Source organism: Emys orbicularis, chromosome 2, assembly GCF_028017835.1.
Source record: "Emys orbicularis isolate rEmyOrb1 chromosome 2, rEmyOrb1.hap1, whole genome shotgun sequence".
Taxonomy (NCBI): Eukaryota; Metazoa; Chordata; order Testudines; family Emydidae; genus Emys; species Emys orbicularis.
Genome location: NC_088684.1, coordinates 39,745,196 through 39,757,858, shown reverse-complemented (window position 1 = coordinate 39,757,858; position 12,663 = coordinate 39,745,196). Strand labels below are relative to the sequence as shown.

At 41.1% G+C, this 12,663-nt stretch overlaps 1 protein-coding gene across 3 annotated transcripts in view; it reads left to right on the top strand.

The window, feature by feature from the left end:
* Positions 1 to 12,663, top strand: part of VPS13B (vacuolar protein sorting 13 homolog B) — a 947,892-nt gene that overhangs the window by 541,977 nt on the left and 393,252 nt on the right. For all 3 annotated transcript variants that reach the window (XM_065397834.1, XM_065397833.1, XM_065397835.1), the window contains exon 24: positions 2,224 to 2,430. In XM_065397834.1, coding sequence (XP_065253906.1) covers positions 2,224 to 2,430 — 207 coding nt within the window. The remainder of the gene's footprint in view (positions 1 to 2,223; positions 2,431 to 12,663) is intronic.

The following is a 12,663-nucleotide window of genomic DNA, read 5'->3' as shown; positions in this document are numbered from 1 at the left end:
GATCAATGGCTCCATGTCTAGTTGGCAGCCAGTTTCAAGCGGAGTGCCCCAAGGGTCGGTCCTGGGGCCGGTTTTGTTTAATATCTTTATTAATGATCTGGAGGATGGTGTGGACTGCACTCTCAGCAAGTTTGCCGATGACACTAAACTAGGAGGCGTGGTAGATACACTAGAGGGTAGGGATCGGATACAGAGGGACCTAGACAAATTAGAGGATTGGGCCAAAAGAAACCTGATGAGGTTCAACAAGGACAAGTGCAGAGTCCTGCACTTAGGACGGAAGAATCCCATGCACAGCTACAGACTAGGGACCGAATGGCTAGATAGCAGTTCTGCAGAAAAGGACCTAGGGGTCACAGTGGACGAGAAGCTGGATATGAGTCAACAGTGTGCTCTTGTTGCCAAGAAGGCTAACGGCATTTTGGGCTGTATACGTAGGGGCATTGCCAGCAGATCGAGGGACGTGATCGTTCCCCTTTATTCGACATTGGTGAGGCCTCATCTGAAGTACTGTGTCCAGTTTTGGGCCCCACACTACAAGAAGGATGTGGAAAAATTGGAAAGAGTCCAGCGGAGGGCAACAAAAATGATTAGGGGTCTGGAGCGCATGACTTATGAGGAGAGGCTGAGGGAACTGGGATTGTTTAGTCTCCAGAAGAGAAGAATGAGGGGGGATTTGATAGCAGCCTTCAACTACCTGAAGGGGGGTTCCAAAGAGGATGGAACTCGGCTGTTCTCAATGGTGGCAGATGACAGAACAAGGAGCAATGGTCTCAAGTTGCAGTGGGAGAGGTCTAGGTTGGATATTAGGAAACACTATTTCACTAGGAGGGTGGTGAAGCACTGGAATGCGTTACCTAGGGAGGTGGTGGAGTCTCCTTCCTTGGAGGTTTTTAAGGCCCGGCTTGACAAAGCCCTGGCTGGGATGATTTATTTGGGAATTGGTCCTGCTTTGAGCAGGGGGTTGGACTAGATGACCTCCTGAGGTCCCTTCCAACCCTGATATTCTATGATTCTATGATTCTATGATCAAAGTACTAGGGACATATGAGACTCTTTTAAACTTAACGAAAATACATTTCTGCTATAGACAGAACAACTATCATTGTTCGATTATTACTCTTAATGTAGGAAGACATAAATGCAATTCATCCACTGTTAACAAAATACTGTGTATCAAAAAGTTATATGACCTGCTCATTGTAAGTCTTGAATCTTCAAAAGAAAAACCCAAACGAATTAAGAAGCTTTTTATAAAACTCCCGCATTTCACCTCTTAAGAAGTGACTGTAGCATAATCTTTGAGACTTCATCACACATTCACACGCACAAAATCAAGTACTGTTTTATATCAAATATAGATTGACAACAATGTTTTCCTGCATCTGTTCTGCCCACATAAGAAGCCAGCTTCATAGTCTGGATGTGTCCTGAGGCTGAAACTTCTTATAAATATAAGAATTTTTTATAATGGCAGCTGGGTATGGTATCCAGCTGTGGATCTGCTTATGTATTGTTTGCAGTATTCTCTGGACTTGTTTTATATAGTATATGGCAATATGTTGTCATACAAATGTCATGATTAATGCTTATTTACGAAAGCTTGTGTAAATATCTAAGAACTGAGTCAAACAACGTGCAAGTTAAACAGTATGTTTTCTGAATATTGGAATGACATATCCCAGGAGGCTATTGAGTTGGATAGTGGATGTTCTCTCTGCGTATATAGAACAGTTTCATATGTAGCATGGAATCATCATTTTAATATTGTTAAAAAGGAGTCTCTCTTACATTGTTTATAACATAACAACATTCATATTCCTTTTTTCGTGTGAGTTTGCCTTTTCATAAGAATCAACTAAAAGGGCAGTCAGTATTTCTATGTGTGAGATAATGCAGAAGTTAGATAGATAGTTTTTTTTATTGCTAAAACTTTTACTAATGAAAATTTTACAAGACCAGATTTATGACATATTTTTATGAACTACGTATTGTAGTTTGATTTTCTACTATATGTTTAGACAAGCAGTGCTTTCTGAGCAAAATCACTATGTTGTAATTGTTAATTCATTTTATAGCAGCATAGTCTCTTATTAGGATGTTATACATTGTAAAAGTATTGAGCTCTGATATGTAGTTTAAATCTCACTGGAGGGTTTTGTGGCTGTGATGGATTTTCGTACACCTAATTATGAAGAACTTCATCTATTTTTTCTTCTTTAGATACAGCTTCTGTATGAACTGGCTGACATCATGAGCAAAGTCTGGAATAAGATTCAGAAGAGAGGTATGCTGTATCAATCTTCTGTCTACACGGAGTCCATGACAGGGCCTGCTCCTCCTAGCTCTCCAATTAAAAGTAGTGTTGGGACAGCTCCACCGGATACCAGCACATATAGCCCATCTGCTGACTTTGGAACCACTACAGAGGTAAGTGTTTCTGAAAAAAATATCCTATGAAGGACGATCTGCAAAATGTGGCAAGTGACCAATTAAGAATCACAAAGATAAAATAAGAGTAACAGTATTCCTATATACTGTAGTTTTGACTATAATCCTCTAAACATGTAATACTGTAAATTTGGGGAAACCGGAGGAGGAAGGAAGGAAAATGGTTACAATATTGCTGCCATATTAATTATATAACTAGCTCACTGTTATTAGAAAGGGATGAATGCTGATTCTTTTAGACTATAAGTAGGGCCCTACCAAATTCACGGTCCATTTTGGTTAATTTCACGGTCGTAGGATTTTAAAAATAGTAAATGTCACCATTTCAGATACTTAAATTTGAAATTTCATGGTGTTGTAATTGTAGGCGTCCTGATACAAAAAGGAGTTGTGGAGGAGTCGCAAGGTTACTGTAGGGGGGCGTTGTGGTACTGCTACTCGTACTTCTGCGCAGCTGCTGGTGGTGGCGCTGCCTTCAGAGCTGGGTAGTTGGAGAGCGGTGGCTGCTGGCAAGGAGCCCAGCTCTGAAGGCAGAGCAGCAGCGCAGAAGTAAGGATGGCATAGTATGGTATTGCCATCCTTACTTCTGCGTTGCTGCCTGCAGAGCTGGGCCCTCAGTCAGCAGCCGCCACTCTCCGTCCTCCCAGCTCTGAAGGCAGCACAGAAGTAAGGGTGGCAATACCACAAGCCCCCCTAAAATAACCTTGTGACATCCCCCCTCCCGCCCGCAACTCCCTTAAGGGTCAGGACCCCGAATTTGAGAAACACTGGTCTCCCCCATGAAATCTGTATAGTATAGGATAAATGTACACAAAAGACTAGATTTCACGGGGGGAGACCAGATTTCACGGTCCGTGACTCATTTTTCATGGCTGTGAATTTGGTAGGGCCCTAACTATAAGTGTAAGAAAATTATATTTTCTTTGTTTTTTAAAACAGAATATGAAGGAGTTTTTCAGGTGCAGAATTATAAAGGTGATGGTGGGTGGCCTATATATTTTTGCTGGGGCTAGGGCCAGGTGAGTTTTTGTCTTTAGTTTACTGCCTGGTCTAAGTCTCTACAGCTTGCACAGGTTGTATTGATAGCCATATTTGGGCATGGAGAAGAATTTTCTTCCCTACTGTACTGGCTGAATCAAGGCGGGTTTTTCACCTTCATGGATGCATCTGCTGAGCCTATTTTATGAATGTGGTGCCTTTCAGGCAGTTGTCACTGAGCATAATAATGCTCATGGCAACTGGAGACTATGCACTTGGAAAGTCATGGGACTTGTGACTTTGCATCAGTGTGGTTGTTAAGGTCAGCTGGTTAAATTAATTAACTGACCTGATACAAACCCAGCTCATGGGTATATTGATGGGTCAAGGAGCTAGTGGTAAACATATTGGGTGGGATAAGGATAGTCCTGTGCCGTGCTGCATGTATGGAATGCCTGGTTCTTTCCACAGACATGAAAGTATGGGAAGTACAGTTCTGGGAAGATAGTTTCCCATTTTTTGGATAAGCTTGGCTGTTCTTAGAGCAGGCCTTTATGACACATTTGTGGGAACAGGGTTAGCCAGTTAGTTTGAATTCTGGAGTTCTATTGAATAAAGTTGTGACCCAAATTGCTTTAACTCTATACAAATTGTCAGCATGTTAATTTTAGGGCAGTTGGAGGCTGGGAGGAATTGGAGGTGGTGACTGGCACTGCCCACATTTCACATCCATTTTACATAGAATCAGAGAGATTACTGTCATTAAAAGGATGGAATTGGAATTCTTCTTGTTAATCTAGTTCCACTGCAGTATTTGCCTTGGGTTACTGGAGTTGCTTAGGTTTCATTTTTATTGATATGTTAGTTTATTATGTATGCTCTACCATGCAAAATCTAGACGGGATACAAAAGTTAAGATAAACAATAACAGTGACAAAACATTATGGCTACACAACCAACAGTTCATCAGCTACTGACATTAAATCCCTTGTTGTTAAAAACAATAACCACCACCGCCATTATAAATAACTATATGTTTTGCACCCTCTTTTCTTTATATTAACAGCAGTATATAAGAATTTGGAGTACTTGCTGTACCCAGACAACTATGTGAAACTGATTTAGTAATTTTTAAAATCAATTTGTGGCTAAAGTGGTTGTGGTATGATGGATCCATGTGAAGCTACTGTATCCTTTCCCCTTGAAAATTTTGTTGAATCATTTATTTCACTTCAGTTTTTTCTCCTGCTCTCAAGAAAATGTCAAGCTCTAGCCAAACAAGATTTATGTCTTGACCTGAACCTAAGTGTAGCATTGTGAGTTAGCCAACAAAGGATGATACCAGAAAATGAAGTCAATAATTTTCCTTTCTGAGACTGAGCACATCATCTCAGTCAGCTATTCAGTACAGTACTTAGAGCCAGTATTTGTGCTCAGTGTTTGATTTCTCAGTTAGAAGCTTATTACAGCATCACTGAAGCATCAGGCAAACTACCCAGTTTCTATCCTCCTTTCCAATGTGGATTGCATCATCACGCAGGACGATGATTTTAATGCTTGTATTTAGATAAAGTTGCAGGTTGTGTGAAGTAAAAGTTTTGCTTTTGCATACCTCTGAAATTCTAATTCTGAGAGATCATTAGGCTATTGTAGTGGTAAACTAAATCTAATCTGTGAATTACCAACAAAGCAAAAGTATATCTATAGTATGTTAAAATAAATTTAAATGTATGTGTCAGAATGGCAGTGTATTACATTCAATCCTGTGGCCTTAATCCTAGTTTATTGATAGTGATTCATAATAGAATACTTAATTTATACAGTACTTTCCAAAAAAGGATCTCAAAGCACTTTACAAAGAAAAATATAATTGTGCTAGAGACTGTACAAACACATTGTTAAAGATAGGTCTTGCTATAAGGAGTTTACCATCTAAACATGCAATCAAAGGATAGTAGGGAAAAGAGAGGCACAGTCAGAAAAATAACCTGTCTGAGGCCATGCAGCATGTTATTGGCAGAGATGAGAATACAATGCACATGCCCTAAATTCAAGTCCAGTGGTCTAAACAATGGACCACACTAACTCTTGATTGGGATTAGATTCTATTCCATGCACATGGGGCAACATGGAAGAAGGCACAAAGACATGAATGGGAGAAAATGAAAGGGTATTTAGGCTGGTAGCATTTGTGGAATGAAGGGAGTGAGGGGGGAAATGGTAGAAGATGAAGCCTGAGATATAGGGTGAAGCTTTGTTGGGTAGGAACTTGAAGATGAGGATTAGATGATTAAATATGATAGAATTAGCAGGAGGAAGCCTTCAGAATGACTTAAACAGGGGACTAGTGCTGTCTGATCAACAGACAAGGTAAATCATATTGACGGCTACGTTTTTAGTGAATTAGATGGGAACAACATGAGTATTAGGGAAGTCACAGAGGAGGCAGCAGTCAAAGTTGGAGATAAGCACGTGCACAAGTTTTTTCACCATTGGAAAAGAAAGGAAAATTTAAAACATTGTGAAGAAAGAAGCAATAAGATTTAGGGGTAGCCTATTTGTGTGACAGGAGGAGTCAGATTGTGCCCTAAAATAGACCAGGAGGCTGAGAATGGTGCAGAGGAAAAGGGCTTGTAGTAGCTGGTGCATTTGGAAAGCAAATGGTTGAAATATCCTGTGAGAATCCTGGACCCAGTGGCTTGCTGCCATAAGCCAAGATAGAAACAAATTAGCCTTTAAGGACAGTTCAACATGGTATGGAAGCCTCCTGAAAAGGCTCTAACCTTAGCCCAAAGGGAGGTGGTAAGTAAAGGAAATAGGAAAGTACCTCCTTGCACTCCCCCTCCCCTCATCTCCACAACCAAACTGAAAAGTAAGCTTAAAGAGTCTGGTTGTGTGAGTAAGTATGGAGAATTCATATTAGAAAAACATATAGCCATGAGATCCTGGGCTAGCATTAGTAGTGTCGTCTGTATGGATATGGAAGTCCTTCATGAGTCTTTGAGATGGCAGTATCAGGTTCTGGGAGAAAGCCAGTCACCACTAGGTGTGACCCATATGCCACTAGGATACCCCGTAGTCTTCCTGATTCTACTTATTTTTTCTTTTAATTTCCTCACTTAATTTCTGAGATTTTAAAATGAAGGTAGCCACTATTTTGACATGACAGACTGAAACCATGTGGGCTGATGTGCAGGAAGCAGCTTACCACCCCCCTCCAGCCCCCAACTATTCCTGGACCTACATACTTTCCTCTTGACATCATTGACATTGCAGGTGCACCGTGAGAGTTGTAAAGGAAATGGAGGCCATAGTGTTATTTCACAGGGGGGAAAATCAGTGTTGGCCAAATAGAGTATGACACAATAAAAAGAAAATAAACCTTATTCTCAAGTTTCTAATAGGCTATTGCTGACAGAGTAAAAATAAAATTATAAAGTAATTCTGTTGTGCAGTTGTCATTGGTTGTTTCAGAAATTATAGTGTATTGGCGGAGCATTTCCAAAAGTCAGAGTGCCAGTAAGGGTTGATGTCATAATAACAGAGTTGCCGTCCCACCCTTTGAGGAAGGAATTGTCAACCCTTTAAAATCAAATGTGGGAAACAAGCAAACAACAAACCTCTTCCAAAACAACTCAAGGCCATTTTCCTCCTGGGGGGCAATTAATCTCTCATAGATCCCTTTTTCAGCAGGGTGGCTTAATTAAAACAAACATACAAATAAAATTCCCCTATGGGTACAGTGGCCACGGAGTCCTGGTCCTCCCTTGAACTGAGGGGGATGGGACTGAGGAGAAAAGAGAAAATCTCCTGACTCCAGTCCCCACTTGGGATGAAGCTGCAAGCATTAAGGATTACCCCCATCCTCCTGAAAGCTTTATGCCCCATTTAGACGGGGTTTATTTGCACCAGTGGAGTTAAACCACTGCAAATCACCATTGTAGAAGCAATAGTGCAGTGCATTGACAATGGGGGTTTGTAGCGGTGTAGTTATACTACTACACACACCCCTCCCCCAAATAACCAACAACAATAAAACCTGTATATACAAGATCTGAGCTTCTTATGTCTGCCACTCTATGAGACACAGTTGTCAGCTCCACCTTTCAACTGCCCAAGGGGCGACAACCGTCAGCCCCTAAAACCAAGGCAGTTCTGACTGGCTAGGCTTTTCCTTTAAGCCCTGTGTAAGGGTGCAATCCCTTCATGGTTTAGCCAAAGATGGGTTATTGTATAAACACCTTATTGTAGTCATCTTAAGAACTCTGGAAAGATCTGTCTGTATAGACTGAATTGCAGTAGCATGCCTACTGGAACCAAAACTAGCATTTTAAAACCTTGCATTAATTGTTACACACATGTTGTAGTTAGTCCTTGCTAATCACTTTCTGGGTGTCTATTGAAATCTAAATTACTTTTTGCAAGTCCGGAGCTGTCCCCTCTTTCACTGCCCCATGTGTGACAGTACTCCCCAATGCTTCCCCTTCAGGTTGCCTCAGAGCAGTGGGAAGTGTGTGTGTGTGTGTGTATTTCGGGGGCAGACAGAAACATATTATTTGCATCTCATAGAAGCTGTGAGAGAGCCTTTGGGAGATTGTTGAGGAAGTAAAGAACAGCCTCTTTCCACTTCCGGTTTAGGGTTGCCAACTTTCTAATTGCACAAAATCGAACACCCTTTCCCTGCCCCCTGCCCTGGACCCTTCTCTGAGGCCCTGCCCTGCCCCATCTCTGAGAACCTGCCCCCACTCACTCCAACCCCCGCTTCCTCTGTCGCTCACTCTCCCCCACCCTCACTCGCTTTCACTAGGCTGGGGCAGGGCGTTGGGAGGGGATTTGGGGAACGGGGTCTGGCAGGGTGTTTTGACCTGGGGCCAGGAGTTTGGGTGCAGGTGTGGTGGGAGGTCTGGGAGGGAGTTAGGGTGTGGGAGTAGGTTCCAACCTGGGGCAGAGGCTTCCCTAGGGGCTGCAGGGCCATGCCGTTCGCTTCCGAGAGTTGCATGGAGCCAGAGAAGGCAGGGAGCCCACCTTAGCCGCGCTGTGCCGCCGACCGGATTTTTAATGGCCCGGTCAGTGGAGGTGACCAGGATCCCTTTTCAACCAGGCGTTCTGGTTGAAAACCGGATGCCTGGCAACCCTATTCTGCTCCTCGCTCCCTAGATTTGAGTCAAGCTGATTCCCCTTATTTTCCACACTGCCTGGATTCCAGCAGGGGGTGCACTGAGAGCACAGAACAGAGAGTCTCCCTCCTATCAATGCTGGCGCCCGGTGGCCAGGAGAATTAATTGCAGGAAACATTCTGCTTGATCCCTGAGCACTACTATATGCATGACACTTGGCAGGGCTGCAAGTTGTAAAAAAAACCTTATTTTGAACAACATTTGGCCATTTCATTTTACCAAACATTTGGGAAATACTTTTATCATCACAATTTATCTCTCTCCTTAAGGTGGAATGTTTAACTTTTCATACCTACTAGTACTTAATATAAAACTTCTAGATATACACATATTGGTTTTTAAGGGTGGGATTTTCAAAAGTGCTCAGCATTGGCCTAGCTCTGCTCCCAATGAAGTCAATGGGAGGCGATGTCAGTGGGAGCAAAGATAGGTTCACGCTGGGTGCTTTTGAAAAATCCCATAATATATACTTAACTTTATTATTTTCTGTTCAACTTCTGATAAAATTTACAGATCAAAATGTTTAGAATTTTGTGACACTAGAATTTTTTTAAAGAAAATAATTGAAAAGATAATATATGAAAGTGGGTCATGTGAACCACCTTTGTCAAATTTAGCTCCCCAAAGCTAAGTATATGCAATTTTTATACTCAGTGCTGCAAACTAACAACAACAACAACATAGGTAGACTCATTACACCACAGTATTTATTTCTACTGGTTTGACTTTGGATGTGGGTTTTTTAATTTCAAATATTTTAGCTACATGATTGGAGATTGGCTTTGAAATTCACTATGGTATAACATTTCATTTACATATTTATATTATTACAGCCTTTTGGGACCATTTTGAAATTACAGTGTCTGTTTTGTTTATATGTTCCTACAATTTACATTTAAAACTTTGACGATTGTCAAACAAAAATACCCCATGCCATCGGTATGAATTTTTGAACTTTATACATTTTACAGTTAAAGCATTACATTATTCTGGTGGGGCCAAATGATTATTTTTAAAGGCTTCTTTCAAGTGCAGTAGGCTTACTATAAATGAATTTTAAAAAAGTACACTCTACAAATTGTTTATATTAAATAGCAAAAGAAGTATTTGTTTATAAGATCCACAGATTATTTATACTTTAAGCTGTGAGTAATTCATTTCATGCTGACAAGTTGATAGGGAGCACTGCACTCCTGTGCGGGTAAAGCTATCTAGCTTCCTGAATTTCAATCTGGGTGGTGGCAGAGGAAAAACGTGAGTGAGAGGCTTAAGTACTGGGGCTTAGAAACAGTTAATCATTTTTACCACCCTGCATTAGAACAGCAAGAGCAAAGGTAGTGCATACTACAACAGGCCACTTGTTTCTGTTTACTTAAGTACAAACAGTGGTAGAAGTGTTTAGTCCTTGGGGAAGCTCTGTGATTGAACAAGAACGCAGAAGTTATTTTGATAAGGCATAGCAGTAGTGTGGCCAAAACTGTGATCATCCCTGAGCTCTAAGGCAGGCCAAGGATGAAGGCCTCATATGTTTGGTTCTTCCTGATGAACAAAGATAAATTCTGCTAAGAAAATAAACTCAGTATTTTGGTCAATTTGCAACAATTGGTGAAAGAATTAAATTGTATATTTTAGGACTTGGCATGAGGAGGTGTGGGAAAATAGTTCAGCATTGCTGATTCTGGCTTGATCTTTCTGTAGATCTGGAAGCAGAGCAGAAAATTAATGCATAAACATCTCTAACAATACCATGCTGGGTGCTGGAAATCCAAATTGAAAATTGAAACTGCATGAGGAATGAGAGCATGATCTCTCACTGTAGTTTCTAATGTTTCTAATTCAAAGCAACACATTTCTAAGGATTTAAACATATTATACTTAAATGAAATAAAATTAGATTTCTTCATGCAATTGCCTCTGCAGACCCTCACTCTTTCAATTCTTGAGCTCTACACCAAGCTTTAGTGTAGTGGCTCTCAACCTTTCCAGACTTCTGGACCCCTTTCAGGACTCTGATTTGTCTCATGTACCCCCAAGTTACACCTCACTTTAAAAACTACTTGCTCACAAAATCACACACAAAAATACAAAAGTGTCGCAGCTCACTATTACTGAAAAATTGCTTACTTTCTCATTTTTGCCATATAAATATAAAATAGATAATTTGGAATATACATATTGTTGTTATATTTCAGTGTATAGTATATAGAGCAGTATAAACAAGTCATTGTCTGTATGAAATTTTAGTTTGTACTGACTTTGCTAGTGCTTTTTATGTAGCCTGTTGTAAAATTAGGCAAGTATCTAGATGAGTTGATGTACTCCCTGGAAGACCTCTGCGTACCCCTGGAGGTACCGCGTATCCATGGTTGAGAACCACTGCTTTAATGGATGCAGAACCATTAAGAGTTAGATTGTATCTGACCCTGCGGTAGAAACTGCATCCCTCGAAGTCCCGCTTTGCAATGGCCAGCCACAACAGCAGTTCTTACACTCTTGGGAGCAATGTATTTCTCCTGACTAGTGTCACTGAGGAGGAGAATGAGCGAGTCCAACTGTCCGAGTTGTGCAAGAAATCAAGTAGGCAGACAGCTAAATACTCTTGTTTGCAGCCATAATTAATTGTGTCTGCAATAAAATAAGGCACAAAAATATGTCACTTTAAAAAATTGCCCCCAAATGTCAGAAGATGCATTAAAACAAACTGCCAGATTTGTGCGTCTCCTGTTGATACCCATCATAGATATATTGCAATGATAATATACGTAAATATGTGGAAAAGGTATTTATTAAACAATGTGTCATGCAGAGAGACGTTTATACCACTACTCTGTGCTGTGCACTGGCTGCTAGTAAGTTTCTGTGCCCGGTTCAAAGGTATTGTTGTTAACCTATAAGAGCCCTAAATGGTTTGATTACTTGAAAAATCAGTTCTCTCTACAATGTTGTCACAGTTTCTGTGAGCACTGATGTTACATCTGGAGACCCCTTCAGTTCAGACAAGAATGGGCTGCTGTCACAGCATTCTTTCTGAAGATTTTCAACTTTGGAACTTGCAACCCTTTTTGGTTCACCAAAGCCAATATTTGTTAACCTTGCGGGCATACTGCAAAACCCTCCGTTTTTCACAGCCATTTGGGGAAGAAGGGGGTTGATGGGCTGACAAGGCTGGAGTGGAGTGGTTTAGCTGAGGGTTTAGAATGGTGTCTGTTTAATGCTTAGCTTAGCCCTTTGGTATTAGATATTATTTTTAATTTTTGTGAAGCACAAAAACTGTAAAATTGATGCTATAAGGAAATAAATATAAAATGCTTGAGATTTTTGCAGTAAGCTAAAATTAAGAGTTAATTTATCAATATGTCAGCCTTATTCTCTTCCTTCACTTCCAGTTATTCTTCACTGTACTTTTTCTTTCTGTATTTTTCCCATAAATGTGTTTTCCCACAGGCTATTTTTTTTACACTATTTTTTTCCTAAGTTCATCCCGCCCCCGCCCTCTCCTTCTCTTTGAGGCACTTTTTTCAGATTCCATTCTCTTCCTGGTTTTCACGTTAGTATTTTTTCCCCCGTCTTTGTTTTATTTCTTAATTCTAAGGCTATATCTACATACGGCACCTTGTGGCTGCTCTTTATCGCTGGGAGAGAGCTCTCCTGGCAACAAAATAAAACCATCCCCAACGAGGGGCGGTAGCTTCGTCGATAGGAACACAGTTCCCACCAACAAAGCGCTGTCCACACCGGTGCTTTTCGTTGCTAAAACTTTTGTCGTTCATGGGGTGATTTTTCATACCTCAGCAGTGTTCCCTCTAATTTTTTATGTCAATGTGCCGAATGAATTTTGTTATGTGCACCAATATGGAGGTGATGTGTGACACATCATCTTCATATTGGTACACATAACAAAATTCATGTGGTGGGGGAGGGGCCGAGGGGTTTGGAGTGTGGAAGGGGGCTCAGGGCTAGGGCAGAGGGTTGGGGTTTGGGGGGATGATGGCTCTGGCTGGGGGTGCAGGCTCTGGGATGGGGCTGGAGATGAGGGGCACCGGGTGCGGGAGGGGGC